Source organism: Podarcis raffonei, chromosome 5 (assembly GCF_027172205.1).
Source record: "Podarcis raffonei isolate rPodRaf1 chromosome 5, rPodRaf1.pri, whole genome shotgun sequence".
Classification (NCBI taxonomy): Eukaryota; Metazoa; Chordata; class Lepidosauria; order Squamata; family Lacertidae; genus Podarcis; species Podarcis raffonei.
The window spans coordinates 89,616,077-89,634,159 of NC_070606.1; the positions used below are offsets into that span (position 1 = coordinate 89,616,077).

At 41.7% G+C, this 18,083-nt stretch overlaps 1 protein-coding gene across 3 annotated transcripts in view; it reads left to right on the top strand.

Moving 5' to 3' along the window:
- NAALADL2 (N-acetylated alpha-linked acidic dipeptidase like 2) overlaps positions 1–18,083 on the top strand; it is a 740,348-nt gene that overhangs the window by 688,855 nt on the left and 33,410 nt on the right. For all 3 annotated transcript variants that reach the window (XM_053390588.1, XM_053390586.1, XM_053390587.1), the window contains one exon: positions 10,149–10,242. In XM_053390588.1, the coding sequence (XP_053246563.1) occupies positions 10,149–10,242 (94 nt within the window). The remainder of the gene's footprint in view (positions 1–10,148; positions 10,243–18,083) is intronic.

Sequence of the window (18,083 nt, forward strand, 5' to 3'; positions counted from 1 at the left end):
CATGTAGTTACCACTGAAAACCAACACTGGGGATTTTATATTTCTGCTGACTACTACTGTCATGGACTGGATAGAAAGGGTAGTGCTTGTATTCCAATTTAGATATTTCACCGAATGGTTTCCTTTGCCTGGCTGACAGGGAGCCTTAGGCCTTGGGATCATTCATACACTGCACCAGATAGATGAATCACAAACATTGGACAAATTGTGCATCTGTTTGCATTTGCAAATGTCTGGCTCATTCGTGACATTACTCATATGATACCAGATTTGTGTGTTCTCAGAACCTAGATTTATTCCTTACTGCATGAGTAATACAAGAACTAATAATTGCTTTAAGCCAATAAGAGGGCTCCCTTAGGTGATCCAATAAGTTGTGGTTGGAGAATTTGATTCTCCCCCTTGCTATTTGCAACCAAGATAACAGACACCTCATTTTTGTCTCTTGAGGATACACAAACCCCAACTGTGAACATACCATAATGAAATCCATTATCAAATATACAGACACATCTATTAAGTATTGTGATGAATTAGATTTTTTTAAATGAAAGCTACAGCACACATATGAAAATGTACTATGCATATACACAACATGTCATTTTATTCTATTTATTTTTGAACTTCTGTGTTCAGCATGTTTCAAGTACAGTGGTACCTCGGGTTAAGAACTTAATTCTTTCTGGAGGTTCGTTCTTAACCTGAAACTGTTCTTAGCCTGAGATACCACTTTAGCTAATGGGGCCTCCCACTGCTGCCACACGATTTCTATTCTCATCCTGAAGCAAAGTTCTTAACCCCAGGTACTATTTCTGGGTTAGCGGAGTCTATAACCTGAAGCGTCTACAACGTGAAGCGTCTGTAACCCGAGGTACAACTGTATTCAATTTGCACTGCTGAGCATATCTCATGTACCTGCTCAGCTAATCCATCACTCCTCAATTATGATTTTTTTCTAACAATACATATATAAATATATATATATAAAGAAAGGCTTGATCTTGTCCCCCCCCCCATTTCCCCTCCTTAAGTCTGCTATGGATCATGCATAAGCAGGAATTCAAAAATGCCTGTCAGGGAACTGCCATCGGAACTAGAGGAGGAGGCGAGGCTCCACAGCGATGCTGGAGAGGGGCCAAGCAGGGAGAGAGGCAGGTCTCCGGCTGGGGAAGAAAATCAGCGCAACACCAGGGATAGAGGGGGGCAGATGGGGGAAGCAGAGAGCAGGCTCCAGGACTCTTCACAGGAGACCAGCGAGGAGAGCACAGGTCCTCCGCTGCCCACACCCACCCTGCGCAGAAGACTTCCGCGCAGGGAGAGTAGGCGGCGACTTGGCGTCAAAGAACTTTTATGCTGGAAGAGGTTCAAGAAACGCCCACTGACGGATTCTGCTAGCGACTGAACAGCCACGGAGTGGATGGCTGTCCAGAGAGAAACGGTTTAACCAGGCAACCTAGCCCAGAGCGGCGGTAACTTACGCACAAGCAACCCCTAAAGCCATTACAATGCCATTTGCCTTACAACCATGACACCCTGATTTATGGGAAGAACATTATGCATAATTGCTGGGGTTTTAAAAAATATTATTCTATAGCTGTCACTGTGAGGGCTGCACATAGTAACCAAGACAACATGGCTCTAGAGTTGGGTGGACAAAATGATATAGAGATCCTTTTGGCACAAACATTTAGCATAACTGAGTGAAGCTTTTCAGGACAAGTAGGGTGCTTGGAGGAAGTCATGGTTTTAGATCACATTCCCCAACCACCTCCATGCACTAGCTCCTTTCAGAAGTGCCGCCACTCATTTATGGAAGAGCTGGAGTGGCCACAGGTCTGTGTTGTGGTCCAAGGGGCTCGAGTCTTAGTCCAAGGAGGTAAAAGCCTTTGACCAAAACATTCGTGCAAGAGAACAGGATTCAAGGTGCACTATTGTCTCAAAAAGCCAAGGTCAAGCACAGAGAGTCAGTCTAGGTCCCAGGCTTGATCCAGAAGCAATGTCAGGAAACAGGGGGTGCCAACTTGAATAAAATAGGGGGGTCAGGTAAGCCCCACCCCACATCATCAAGCACATGACGGGGCACACCTACCCCATTTGAATGGTAGTACCCATCAACCTTTGGTGGGCCTGGCCCCCTCAGATATTTTATTGGGGGGCTGAAGGGACCTCTGCCCCTAGGAGTTGGCTCCTATGTCAGGAAACAATCCAAAGTCAATATCACTGAGAGTAGAGCAGGGAGGAGAAATTATACACAGGAGCAAAGAACAAGGAGATGGAGACTAATGTTGTCTATAGTAACTGGAAGGTTTGGAGACCTCTATACTGTGGTCCTAGACCATATCCTAGCCCCAGCTGCTGGTAGTAAAGGATTTCAAGGGGTTGCTTGCTGATGAGTTGTGTGTTGATACTTGGTCCATAGAACCATGCCGTGTCAACACTCTTTGGCCTAGACCTAGGCCTTTGGACTGAGGAGTGGTTTCACCCCATCCTCTGACAGCTTCATGGGTTCTTTAGCTTATCTTCCACTAGAAGGCCCCTCGAGGAGTTCCTCAGAGTTGGTTCCAGGAGACCCTGCCTGTTCTCCAAGTTTCTCAACCTACAGAGTTTCTCATTCATCCTCCAAGGACTTTATGTCTGGCACCAGGTTAGGGCGAGGCATGACAAGCTGCTGTGCTGGTCCTGTTCCCAAGTGTCAAAGACCACTAGCTTCACTCTGTGTTCAGTGGATGGTCTGAATGAGGAGCCTATATGTGTGTGGCATTGTTCTCAGCTGTAGTATTCAGTGAACCTTTGGCTGTCCTAATCAGGCCTTTATAATGTGAAGGAAATCCAAACTGTTTTTGATATGTTCCAGTTCACCAGAGTCTGGAATAATTCCAGTCCAAAACCACTAGAGGCTAGACAGAGGTAGGTGAAGAGAGATTTTTGGTGGGCTTTTCTCCTGCCTAATGTGTTTTTGAATTTCTGCTAAATAAAGGGGGTTGGTCACCATCCTTCAAGTAAAGAATACATCTTGCAGTCACGATCCCACCAGTGATCCCATGTTGCTGAAGGCCAATCTGATAGAAGTTTCTGAATTTGGTGCATGACTTTCTATACATGCCAATATCTAGCCTTTTTGTTGAGTTTCAGTCCCACTTAAAAATACAGGACATTCCTTGTTCATTAATGCATTTTTTTCCTGATCAATATTTCCCAAAGCATGAATAAAATATATGAAGTGCTTTCCTTTTAGAGAAATACACATCATATTTGTAGCATTTATTGAAATGATTAATCCTATCTTGTTTAGAAACAGCTATCTTTTGTGAATTATTATGCTCTAGTTCATCTGTAGCAGCTTTTGAATTACTCTAGTCTTCTCTCAGAGAGCCCTCTGCTGACCCAAAATGTATCCTGTCAGATTAGATGTTTGTTGAGCTGTCTGTTTAAACACAGAAATACATCCTACTACTTAACCTTTGAGTGTCAATAGTGCCAAAGAAGAAATGTGAAACTGGAAGGTTATATAGCATTATAAACAAACTTGAAGAAATGTGTACAATGTGTACAGAGCACCATTTTTCACAGACATTTTGAGCAGTTCCAAAGATTCCTCTATATTTTGGCAGTTTTCCCAAACTTTGCATGAAACTGTTAATTTGCATTGCCCTCACTTGCCCTCACCATGACGTACCTGAATCTTAATGGCCAAGTAACCCTCTTTAGTGTGTGATTGGGTGGGGTTGCCCATGGGACTAATTCAGAAAGCAGCAAGTCAGGGGGAATTATGGGATAACCAGGGAAAACACTGCAGTCAGATAAAATAATGGCAGAACTGAAGTGCATATTCACACTATTTATGTATTCTGGGAGCATAAATTTCTACCCTAGCGAAATTGCTAGTTTTCCTTTGTTTTCGCTTGAAAATCCAACATGGGAAAAATTCACTCCTTTCATCCCACAACCCCAAGAAAACAGGGAGTTTCTGCAGCTTTCACTGTGTCATGAGTAATTTCCCCAAACATTTGTGGCTTGGTGCATTGTCCCAAGTTAAGGTGGGATAATGTTTATTTTTAGGGAGGTAATTTCAGTTCGTTTAAAATTTTAATGTAATTTACATTACATTACATTTAATGTAAACTTAACCAGATCTTTCTTCTTTCTTTCTTTCTTTCTTTCTTTCTTTCTTTCTTTTTCTTTCCTTCCTTCCTTCCTTCCTCCTTCCCTCCCTCCCTCCCTCCCTTCCTCCATCCTTCCTTCATTCCTTCCTTTTTCTCCTTTCACTTTTAATGTGAGTTTCACCACTCTCTTTAGTTTCTCAGCCCTATTTCTGCCACATGTTCCCATGGACTTCCTAGGAAATGTGACATTTCCTGCAGTGTGTATGGAAATATGTTGCTGTTTTCCAGAGACACTCCAGGAAATGTGATGGGCCTGAGAATTTATTTTAAAGTGTGAAAGGGGAAACACAGCAGTGGAAAGAAACAAACAGCCTGGAACAGTGGTTCTTAAACCCTTTTTGGCTCACAGACCTCTTTGAGAATTTGATGAAAGCTATGGACCACTCACCTCCCTAGGGGGAAAAAAAACACCTAAACACAACATTTTGCATGCAATTTATTTTACTGCACTGGAAAAATCATTTTTGGACCCATATTCATGGATCCCTTAAAAAAACCTTCCATTGACCTCTTTGGAAACCTTGAAGATGTCCAGAAATAGTTTGGTCCTATGGCATGGTGGTTGTCTGTTTTTCAAAGTGGAAGACTTGATAATCTCAATGTGTGTGCTGAAGTTCTTGGACGTACCTAAAATATCTCTTTGGATTCCAGCCATTATGTTCAATAATTAGAACATTAAGTTCAGGTAATGTAATTTGGAACATGCAGAAATATATAGATAAATTTAAGGAACCTCAGAAAGAGGAGGAAGGAAGTCGAGTTTCAAAATGTTAAAATGATTGTAAAATTATTGAAATATGTAAAATTGAAAATCATACATTTTTTTATTTTTAAAGTTCAGGCCGTGTTTCAAAGGGTTGTCTTTGGAGTGCTGTGTCTGTTTTGCATGTATGTTCAGTGCTGTGCTCCTGGGATGGCATGGCCAAAAATAAGACCATAAATAAGAAATCAGTGGCCTTTTCTGTCTTGCTGCATTATGCGGGCTTGATGCACATTTCTGCAAAGTTATTACTCACCCTGCTCAAAATCAATGCTCCAAGCTTTCCTCCCCATGATTGATTTCTCCAGGTTAACGTTCCACATACGTGATTTAATAAACACTATGATTACCCCATTAACACACATATAAACTGCCTGTGACATAATGCAAAAGGAAAGACAGAGAGGGAGGGAGATCACAAGATTTGTAAATTGCTTTACTGATAAGGTTCTCTCCCCACCCTCCATAACTACCTTTTTATTTAGAGACTTCTAAATTTAACTGTTGGGAGCCAACTCTTCCTCCCTTCAAGTTACTTTTATTTATTTATTTCATTCCATTGGTGAATCATAGAATTGTAAATACCCCGAGGGACATCTAGTCCAAGCCCCACAGTGCAGGAATCTCAACTAAGCCATCCATGATAGATGGCCACCCAATAGCTGCTTAAAAATCTCCAAGGAAGGGGAGTCCACAACCTCCTGAGGGAGACCGTTCCGCTGTCAAAGAGCTCTTACTGTCAGAAAGTTCTTCCTGATGTTTAGTTGGAATGTCCTTTCTTGCAACTTGAAGCCATTGGTTCAGGTCCTAGCCTGCAGAGCAGGAGAAAGCAAGCTTGCTCCCTCTTCCATGTGACAAACGTTGAGATATTTGAAGTTGGCTATCATATCTCCTCTCAGTCCATCTCAAAGCAGTTGACCTAATAAAAATGTAGGCAATGATAACGTATATAGAACAATTTCAACTATTAAAAACAAAGCAAATTTAAATTCTGTACAGATTCAGACTGTGATAAAAGACGTTGAAAAAGGAAGGTCTTCCATAAGCACCAGAAAGGCAATAGAGATGGCACCAGTCTGATAGATCTATATCTATATCTATATCTATATCTATAACTATATCTATATCTATATCTATATCTATATCTATATCTATATCTTCTATATCTATATCTATATCATCTATATATCTGGGGGGGGGTATAAAAAAATTGTGGGTGGCTCAGGTTCAGGTTTGGGCTCAGGAGGAGCAGCCCAGGCTATGTATGGGCTCTGGTATAGGTGCAGACAGCTCCCTTTTTGTTTTGTTTTGTTTTTTGTGCGCCGGCGGTTTTGGTTTGGGCTCGGGAGCAAACGGCAGGGCTCTGGCTTTGTATCGGGGTCTGGCGCAGACGGGCGATCGTGCGAATTTTTACTTCTTGAAATATGGCAACCCTAAAGGCCCAATTTCTACATTGGACAGAAGAGACTGCTTGATGCATACTACCTTGGGTGCTTGAGAGGGAAATATAATGTAAATTCATTTATCTAGCTAGGTATCAGTTGGTAAGTTTAATTTTTTCAACTTAGTTTGATAAAAGGGGATTATTCTGAGGAACGGCCAGTATTTTGATCCAGTTGCTGGAAAAATGTATTGTTAAGTCTTCACTAGGTGTGCTAAGCATTGGGATGTGGGATTTGGCACCCAGGCATGTTGGGGGATTACTACGAAAACATGGGGGAAGAAATTGACTGTGTTCGCTTATTCATCTATTGTCTGTAATGGAAATCGATCCTACAACTATGATCAGTATTTGATGCTGCTGTCCTTTTCAGTCTGCAAATGATAAATTGTGTCTCCCCCCCCCCCAACCAATTTGCATTGTGTTTCCTTTTGCATTGAAACGCATGAGGTGGAATAACACAATGGCAATGTAACTGGTGTGATTTAAATAATAAAATATGCAAATTATTCAAGGGACATAATTTTGCCACATTGGACAGAGAGATGAATGACGTGGTTTTGGGCAGAAGGTGAACTGCAGTGGAACAGGAAAAGTGCTGCATGCAATAGATACAATCTGGAACAGAAAAATATCTTCTTCCATCCCTAGCTACCCCCCACCCATCTTTTTTTTTTCAAATGCTGATCTAACTTTCCAGTTTCTTTCTTGGTCCCTTGGGATATCATTAACTTTGTTCTTCTGCAGAGCTTCCTTTCACCTCCTTGCTCTCCCTTCACAGAAGATGACAGCTCTTTTTCTCAGCAGCCTCCCTGGCATTTTCTCCCCTTTAGGTAGAAATCTTTACAGCTTCAGATCTTGCCCCTGCTTGGAAGTGGGTTTCAAGCTGATCTATAGTGTGCTCTCTGTCTCCATGTACTGTGGATGTGTCTTGCCCCAAATTTCTTTGCAGGCTTTTAAGATATCCTGCTGGGATATCTCTCCCCCCCCCTTTCCCCTGTCTCCAGAAATCCTAGATGTTCGATAATATTCCAACAACATCTTTTCTGGGTGTCAACAATTATTCTTTCTCAAATATCAGATAGTACAGAGTAATTTGCGTGCCAAGGCCCCGTGACCCAGTCGCTCACTACGTAATGAAATAACCAGACCAGACAACAGCGTGTAGAGTTTTGGGGTTCAAACAGGCCACAGCTTTAATGGTTACAGATATGAGGTTTAGGCATGGGCATTGGGTGAAGCCATTTACTGTCTGCTGGGAGTGTATTTAAGGGTAAACCACACGATGGGGGACCCTATGACCTACATCAAATAGGGGTATCCCCTGAAGGGTCTCCGCTGGAGGAGTTCTATGGCCCTAGCCCCCACCGGGGCATGGGACAGATGCAATACCTCACAGATCCCCTTAACAGTATACCCTTAACCAGGCATATAGTTGAGACATTTCCCATCATCCCTGACCACTGGTCCTGTTAGCTAGGGATGATGGGAGTTGTAGTCCCAAAACATCTGGAGGAGCAGGCAAAGGCTACAACCTCCCCTCTAGCCAAAGCCTAACTGCTAGTTGAGCCAGGCAAGGAAAACCGAGGGGCGGAACCAAGCAATGTCATCAGCCGGGAAGTCCCGCCCCCTGGGGAATGCCCAGGCCTGCCTACTATTAGCCAATCCACAGGCAGGCTTCCTATCCCCCTCAGGTGGCCTTCAAATCACTGACATGAGGCTATGGCCAAGCAAAGGTCTGCACTTTAAAGTTCCAAATTTGCCCCAGATCTTTCCCCATGAATGAGTTCCTGCTCTTTAAAGCTGAAGTGCAACAAACAGCAGTTTGGGTTTTCTGTGGGTTGCTGTTTGCTCTGTAAAAAGTGCATGGGTTGCACTTTTAAGCTTTATTTTATTTTATTTCCCCCCCCCCCCACTGGAGTTTTCCTCACACAAACCTGCTCTTTACCACTAAATCGGAGCAAACAGCAATGAGTAAGCCTCATTGAACTCAACAGGGTTTTCTTCAGAGTAGACTGGTAGAAGACTGTGCCATAAGAGACTTTTCAAGGCAGCTTATCTTCATGAAGCAATGTTGGTTTGTATATAATGTCAAAAGTAGCGCACCTGAGAATTAAAACCAAACCCTAAAGCAGATAACCCTAAACACAGTATGTTATAAAATACAAAAAAAAACCAAACCCAAATCAGGAGTTAATAAAATAATGAGTCAAGTTTAAAAGGCCTGGGCAACCTTCCCTGATTTTTAAACCTGGTGCCTGAACCTCATATGTGGGGCTTCCTTTAGAAGCCGCAGCCTGTAAAGGATGTAGCAGCTATATTGTTGAAAGAAAGAATGAGAGAAGGAAGGTAAGAGAAAAAGAAAGGCAGATGTTTGTGTGGAATCAGTTTGTTGATAGATTAGTCAACTACATGAGGTTGATGAATTGGCAGAAGCCCATTGTAATCAGTGAGAGCAACTATTAATGCAATATGCTTTATTTTGTAGTTCCAATGTATTAATGTAATATGGAATAATAATAAAAAGCACATTCATATGTTAATGCTGCCCATTCTTTCTATTCTTGGGTGGTGGAGCTTTTGTTTATTAAGTGGTGAAATATCTTACCTTGCAGTGCCTTTGGGTAATATGCAAAATGCATTTAAAGTTAATTGATTAGTCGGTGAAAAGACAGAACATTAATCAAGGGCAAACCCTTCATACGGTTGACAGCCCTAATGGCAGTAAGTAAAGGCAAATAGTTTAGGTTGAAAAAAAATGATATGTGAGAACACTGAATGATACTATATATCAGGCTGGAATTAATGGTGGATCCTGGAACTGGTCAAGTTGAAGGCCACTGTTCTAAATCAGACATTCCCCCTGATCCAATTATTCTCTGTGAACATGAGTAATCTGCTGTGCTCTGGGATGTCAAGATCTGCATAGGGGCCTCAGAAGTTCAAAAAAGAATGACAGCCCATGAATTGTGGTACTTCCTCCACATACCACTGTGTGTGTACATCTTTTGCCATATTCTGAAGATGCAAATGTTCATTGCTCTTTGGCAGGTAAGGTACAGTGGACACTTGGGTTGTGATCCATGTGACGTGTCTGCGCATGCATGGGCTGCGATTCGGCTCTTCTGTGCATGCGCAAAGTGCAATTTAGTGCTTCTGTGCATGTGTGTGTGCCAAAACCCGGAAGTAACTTGTTCTGGTACTTCTGGGTTTGGCGCAGTGCACAACCTGAAAATGCGCAACCTGAGGTATGACTGTATTTTGTTTTGTGGGATCTGTCTCTCCTGTCAAATATATACTACTCTGTTTCGGTTGGAACAGTTTCGTCCGTGTTTATGATTTCATAATATATTGTTTTAGCCAGATCCTGAAATTTATGGTGAAGGGTAGGTAAGAGATCTTATAAATCAAGATGCTCATTTTGATAGAGAGGGGGTTATGTGAAACACACATGATTTTGCTCATACCATGCCACTTCTGCCATTGAAATGAATGGAGAAGACTGCTTGCGCAAGAGGCCTGATTGTGTGCATTGAAACATATGGTGAACTATGGATCAGAATACTGTACTTAGGTATAATACTGTTGGCATCTGTCTGTTTTGAAAGACAATGAAAGAATGCAACTTTGGATGTGAAGTCAAACCATTAGTGAGTTACGGCGCCTGCTGTGGCTGTAGAGACCGATATGGAATAGACATTTTTTATTAGGCATAAAATGTGTTAACATTTATTTGATCTCCATTTATTTGTTTTCCCCCCTCTCTTTTCTTTTTTCCTTCCAGCTGACAGGCGAAGTAATTTTGCAAATTGCCAACAACCCAGTACTGCCCTTTAATGCCCTGGATATTGCATTAGAAGTTCAGAAGAGCTTTAGAGGTAATTTGTTGCATGGTCCAAGGACTCTTGGTGCATGTCTTTTTTTTTTTATCCCTTTGCTTTTTGATGGTGAGCATTTGCTCTTCATCACTGTAAACAAACAGTATGTGCCTTTTTCATTGGACCAAATTTTTGGTTGTGTTGTATGCATACCCAGCATATGGTCTGAAGGAACTTGACTGATGCTCAGCAGGTCTGGGAGTGATCAGTGTCTAAGGTGGGTGACTGCTTGAAGAATCCCATGTAGGGTCCTTTGGCTTCATGTTGCAAGAAAAGTGGGGTATAACATGTAAGCCAATAAAGAAAAAAGTGTGTAGGCATTTGTGTGTTATAAATTACAGCAGCGGTCCCAGGGCCAGATTTAGGTTTGATGAGGCCCTAAGCTGCTGAAGGTAATGGGGCCCTTTATATGTCCAGCTGTCCTTTGTCAACATTTATTGAATATATGTGTATATATATTTGTGTTGAATATATGCTATATGCTAATTTATGGACCTAATAGGTATCTAAAGCCATTTGCACATGTTGTCATGCAAAACGTCCATGCAGAATGTAGGCACCCTATATATAGAAATGAGCAAACCAGTGATATTTTAGGGAGCAGGCTAGCAGGCGGGCCCATTACTTACATCATAGGAGCCTGCACAACACAAAACACTGTTGCTGTATGTAGGTTTTATTGCATTTGTTTTTTATCTTATATTTTGGAAATGTACATCCAGGTTTTCCCCACTTTAATTTCTTTGCCCCCCCCCGAGGGTGGGGCCCTAATCTATAGCTTGTTTAGCTTATACATAAATCTGGCACTGAGCAGTCCTATGCATCAGGAATGGCTATATTTTTTGGCCCGGGGACCACATTGAGGGCTGGCTACTTCTTCAGGAGCTATATGCCAGCAGAAGGTGAGGCGCAGACTCAGCAGCAGGTGCTCTCTCTCTCTCTCTCTCTCTCTCTCACACACACACACACAGAGAGAGAGAGAGAGAGAGAGAGAGAGAGAGAGAGAAAGAGAGAGAGAGAGAAGTGGAGTTTTAGCTTCCTGGGGCAATGCTGGTGTAGAGGAAGAGGAATATTTCTTCTTAGCCCAGCCTGGGGATCAGAAAAAAAACAGAGGACTGTGAAGCCCTCTTCTTATCCTTAAAAAAGGGAAACTTCTCCTTTTTAAAGGCAGGAAGAGGTTCCCAACATGTGAAGACCAAGCAATGACTGCATGGAAAAAGAAGCAGAAAATAGACATAATAAGATAAGTGAATTGTATTAAAGACTGGCATATAGCCTGTAAATTTGTGATTCTATGAATTTGGAGCAGGCATCTTAGGAGCGCACATGGAAAAACAACTATGACCAAACTTGCAATAATAATAATAATAATAATAATAATAATAATAATGATAATAATAATGATAATAATAATAAATTATTTGTATCCCGCCCTCCCCAGCTTTAAAATAAGCAACCTACATAAAAAGTAACATTCAACAATCATTAGGATAGTATAAAATAATAATATCACCATATAAAAATTAAACAGGAATCCACTCAACAGTTACAATAAATAATTTCTAAACTATAAACTATATAATAATAAATGCTGCACTTTTACTTAGGAGTAAGTTCCAGTGAAGTCAGTGGATCTTACATTGTGTTGAGACAACACAATAGAATTGTGTATAATTTTTAATAGAAGTCACACCAGTGACCAGTATTTAAAGCACAATCAAGGATAAATACCATTTTAGGGCCAAACTGTGAGGGTATTTCTCCCCAGCTCCTTGTAGGACAACCACAAATGGAGAAAAGGGAGAGGAGAAAGAGCACTGAATGCCCATGGCTCTTTGGTTTGAAGACTGGCCATCTTGCTTATTTATTGCCGCAGTTCACGTCGGCAGCAGATCACTCCGGCTCGCCTCTCTCCTTGCAGCCACTAGGAAGCGGGATAATTTAATGCCGAATAAGTTGCTCGAGTTGATTTATCAGCCGGTTCTTGAAAGCTCTGTGTTAGAAATGAATGACCTTGATCTGTGTGTTTGGATGAGAGGGAGGGGGAAAAAGAAGACAGTTCCACCTCCGGGAAGGCAAATAGAGAGACCCAGGCTCTAGGAAATAACACAGCTGGCCGTCGGCACCTACAATATGTGCAGCAGCTTTGCTCCTTCAGTGTTGGGGAGAGTCAACCTTGCCCCTAGAGCAGGAATCCCAAGCATGGTGGCCAAATGCAACCACCCCCAGGCCTCTCTATCTGTTCCCTGGGACTCTCTCTGAGCCACACCTTCTCCCCAATACTACCAAATAATACTAACAGGCCACACCCTCTCTCCAGGCCTGCTTCACAACTTCCTGAATTGCTTTTGCCTAGCTGGAATCATAGAACTGTAGGGTTGGAAGGGACCATTAGCATCATCTAGTCCACCCCCTGTAATGCAGGAATCTTTCGCCCAACATGGGGCTTGAACCCACAACCCTCAAATTAAGGGTCTTACACTCTACCAACTGAGCTATCCTTGAACTGGGACAATGCCTCTAACTTGCCTGGATCGACAGTGGAAAGATGTCTGTGTGCAGGAGTGAGAGTAAAGAGCTCTGACTTGTGCATGGCTAGAATGCAGCCTGCTGTACAAAGGTAAGAGTCATGAGGTTGCAGGTTCGATCCCTGTGTGGGACAGCTGCATATTCCTGCGTTGCAGGGGGTTGGACACCTCTATGATTCTATTATCTATTGCCCCCCTTGGCTCCACCTGCTATGGGCGTGCGGCCCCCAGGAGGTTCCCCAGGAAGGAAGGTGGCCCTTGGGCTCAGAAATGTTCCCTACCGCTGCCCTACGGTTTCCACCTTGAAACCTGACTAATCCAGTAGCTGCAATAAATGTATGCCTTGGGCTGCATAAATGCAAGGGCAGTGAACCCACATGACAACTTTACAAACCTTAGCTTTATGAGATCAGACAAAGAAGTGGACGGTGTAATGAAACTGATCTTAGAGACAGAGGAGCTGTGGGGAATTTCATTAAACAAAATTGCAAAGTTAACAGAAATGAGAAAGCTTATCTTACTAGTATTAGTGCCATGAAAATAATCCTCCTTTCCTTGAAGTGAAGTGACTGAAACTAATGAATTAACCAAAGCTAAGGAAAATGCCAGATTAAATCAACAAGGTCTGTTGTATACTTAAAAAAAATTACAGCTGCTTGGCAGGTACTTTTTAATGACAGCGATTTCCTGCATGGGATGTTGTGTCCCTCTATCCCAAACCCAAGACTGAATCGTGCATCTCCCTCCTCCGGTGGAATTTATGAACATGAGTTCCACGGGATATATGAAATTGCCTGATATGGGGGTCAGTGAATTGTCTGCACTGACTGGAAGCAGCTTTCCAGAGGTCTCAGACAGAAATTTTTCCTATCGTTTCCTAGAGATGTAAGGAATTGAATGTGGGATCTTTTGCATTCAAATCATGTGCTCTACTGCTGAGCTACAACCAATCTGCAAAGGAATAGCCCCCTGTCTTCCAGCAACAGATAGGGATTCAGTTCACCTTTAAAGGCAGGTCTATCTAATCTAAACTTTCTGAAACAACATGTTAACCAATTACAGCCATCCTTCCTAATTTGCTCTATTTTGAATTTTATGGTGTGGTTCTCCAGCCAAGTAACATGTACAAAAATGTATATACTAGGTCAAAGTGGGCCTAAAATGCATTTATTGGTGAAAATTGCATCATAGTCAGAAAAACTGCTTTGAAAAAATGTGAATGTTAGGAAGAAGTCACTTACAAAAATGTGGTTATCGGGAGTTATTTGTAGCAAAATGCTGGTGGACTGTCCAAGGACTTTTTGAAATGAATTTGCAGACAGAATTGGAAATGCAGAGGACAGAATTTAATATTTTAAAAATGTGAAACAGAGAAAGACCAAAAATAGGCTGATTTGCTCATCCCTACTAGCAAGTCTAGAACCAGCCACCCACCCACCTATTCTAAGCAGCTGCTTAGGAGTCTCAGGAGGTTGGGTATTAATGTTTAAACAGTTCCTGCACCCAAATTCAACACCCAAGACAATGTTTGTTAATTGGCTTTCATGGATGCTTTTATTTATTCTGCTCTGAACTTCTGAAGCTTTTCAGTATTGAGATGATTTCGTGTTGTTGTTTTAAAGCAATGAATTCTGTGTTGAATTTGCAATGCCTATCGTATCAAACAGTAATGGCAAATGGTGTGTGTGGGACCATTAGGATGTGTGAGACAGCTTCCTCAGGTGACAGACATTTGGGGCTGCAGTACCCCTCCTGCTGCAAACAGTTTCCTAAAATAGCCCTGCTCTGTGCCCCCACAAAAACCCACTTACTGCCTTCCAGAATGGTGGAGGATGTTGTCCTGTCACCTCTGTGGAAGGAAGAGTCAGCTGCCACTCTGTTCAGATTCTTTAAATGGAATAAGGTAATAGGTACAAGATTAAGTCCAGTCAAAGGTGACTGTGGGCTTGCGGCACTCATCTTGCTTTCAGGCTGAGGGAGCTGGTGTTTGTCCACAGACAGCTTTCCGGGTCATGTGGCCAGTATGGCTAAACTGCTTCTGGCATAGTGGGACACCGTGACGAGTGCCAGAGCTTATAGAAACAACGTTTACCTTCCCGCCACAGCAGTACCTATTTATCTACTTGCACTGGTGTGCTTTTGAACTGCTAGGTTGGCAGAAGCTGGGACAGAGCAACGGGAGCTCACCCTGTTGCAGGGATTCAAACTGCCAACCTTCCGATCAGCAAGCCCAAAAGGCTCAGTGGTTTAGACCACAGCACTACCTGCTCCTCTTTGTAAATGGAATGGGGAGGTGAAGGTGCCATCTTGCCCTTCACCTCAGGGAACAAAATGTCTTGGGACAGGACACTGAAAAAACTAACCCTCTATATTAGCAATCCATTGTTAATCAATCAATTTTTAATTAACAATAATAAACAAAAATGTATAAAAACAACCCCAAGCCCAATGCAAATACAGACTAGGATAATGATCATGAGTTGAAAGACACTTTGGGAAAGGATGGTCTTTAAGTGCTCCTGAAAAGACAACAAAGATGGCACCTATCTGATATGTATCAAAAGGTGGATGCTGCCATGCTTGGGGTTGCCATATTTCAAAAAGTGAAAATCCGGACACAACAGATTTTTGGCCAAAGTCTTTGAGCTATTTTTAAGGAAATTCACCCAAACCTACTCTTCCGATATGGGTTGCCACATCTAAGTGGTTTTCTGCCCAGGTGCTGTTTCCGACGGCTGAATCCTGGCTGAATATCTGGGAAATTCCGGGCATATGGCAGCCTTAGCCATGCTAAATGCTTGATTCCTATGTATTGCAGAATGGGCTTCCCAATGAGGTGGTACCTGTAGGAGTTCATCTCCTGTACCACACAGTGGACAGTGGAGCATCTTAGTGGGTGAAATGATTATTCAGGTGTCCTCATCTCAAGCTGCCTATGGCTTTGTGCACCAGGACCAAGTCATTGAACTTATTGCCAAGAATGTTGTTTTTGTTTCAAACATTACAAATAATGGATAAAATGGACTGTTTCAAGAAGTGGCAGAAAGATATATCTAAATTTGTCTGGCAGGGCAAGAAGCCCAGAATAAAATTTAAGATATTAACGGATTCAAAGGAAAGAGGGGGGTTTGCCCTGCCAGACTTTAAATTGTACTATGAAGCGGCAGCTTTCTGCTGGCTAAAAGAATGGCTGCTTCTTGAAAACACAGACATTTTGGACTTGGAAGGATTTAACAATATTTTTGGGTGGCATGCATATTTGTGGTATGACAAGGTTAAAGCGCATAAAAGTTTCAAAAATCATATTGTCAGAAAAGCACTGCTGAATGTCTGGGTTAGATATAAGGACTTGCTGGAAAATAAGACTCCAAGATGGTTATCACCAATGGAAGCTAAGGCAGTTAAAAAGCTAAATATGGAGTCGAAATGGCCAAGATATTGGGAAATCTTGGAAAAGGAAGGGGACAAACTGAGATTGCAGAGTTTTGAAAAATTAAAAGGGAAGGTGAGAGATTGGTTACATTATCACCAAATAAATGAAGTGTTTAAACTAGACAGAAAAATAGGCTTCCAGGTGGAAAAGTCAAAATTAGAGACTGAACTGTTAGAATCCAGTACTAAGAATTTGTCAAAAATGTATAATCTGCTGCTGAAATGGAACACACAAGATGAAACGGTTAAATCAACTATGATTACATGGGCTCAGGACATTGGTCATAACATCATGTTTGCTGACTGGGAAAAGTTGTGGACCACCGGGTTGAAGTTTACGGCGTGTAACGCCTTAAGAGAAAATATAATGAAAATGATTTATAGGTGGTACATAACCCCAGTCAAGCTTGCAAAGATCTACCATTTGCCTGATAATAAATGTTGGAAATGTAAGGAAAAGGAAGGCACATTTTTTCACCTCTGGTGGACATGCCCGAAGATTAAGGCATTCTGGGAAATGATTTATAATGAACTGAAAAAGGTATTTAAATATACTTTCCCCAAGAAACCAGAGGCCTTTCTCTTGGGTATTGTCGGCCAGGGGGTGCTAAAGACAGACACAACCTTCTTTATGTATGCTACAACAGCAGCCAGAATACTCATTGCAAAGTACTGGAAGACACAGGATCTACCCACACTGGAAGAATGGCAGATGAAGGTGATGGACTATATGAGCTTGGCAGAGATGACGAGCAGAATCCGAGACCAGGGAAGAGAAGCGGCGGAAGAAGAATGGAAAAAGTTCAAGGACTACTTAAAGAAATATCATAAAATTGGAGACAGTTAGAATGATGTTGGATTAAAATAAATGGTTACTATCAGTAATGGTTATGACAAAGAGAATAAGGGTGATTAGCATAAATTTATAATAAAATAAGGCAAGATTTCGCTGAATAACTGTAAGAATTTGGAATACAGAAACGGGAAGTATGAGGAGGTCGAGGAAGTAAGGCTTAGAAATTGGGTCATGAAATGCTACTTGTTTTATGTTTTATTATTGTTGAATGTTTGTTCATGTATGTTTTGTTTCTGTTATATAAAAAATTGTTCAATAAAAATATTATAAAAAAAAAACAAGTCATTGAACTTAGTCTGGCATCAAATTGGCAGCTGACCAGAATATAGAATTTTTTTAATTTCCCCTTTCCAGGATTGTCCTTAAATTTATGGTTTGCATACCAGAATATCGGTCTAGTCGCTTAGCAATCTAGCTATATGAATTGTTCTTGAGTAGTGGCTTTCAAAGACGTTAGCAAGCCTACGGCTATGTTCACCTCCGGATATAAATAGTATTATTTTAAGTGCAGTTTCATTCCTATTATCATATCATACTGGACATGGCTGCCTTGAAGTGACAGCGACACGTGTGATTTATCCCTTGGATAAACACAGTGGTTGCAACTGGTAGGCTGTGCTATTCGGAAGTGCTTGCTAGTTTTATCTTAAACATCTTTCGACACCACTCCTAAGGAGGGAAAATTACAAATGTTATCTCACTCAAGGGGAAACAGCAACACTTTTATTATCCTGCATTTCCAATTCATTATGCAACCCTCCCCAGCTTGAATCAGGATGAATGATCTCATCTGGTTATTTTAAGTTGTTAAATAAATACAATTGGAGGCACCAGAAAAAGGGAACTTGGGAGATGCATACCGCTGATTGCTGAATTATACGGCAGGTTTTTCATTGCACAGGCTGCATGTAACTGGATTTTATTCAAAGTCATGTTATGCCGGATGGATATTTATTCTCCAGACTTGGATTGAATGCAGTAACATTTCTCTGCGTAACCAATTGCTTTCCATAATGGGCACCAGT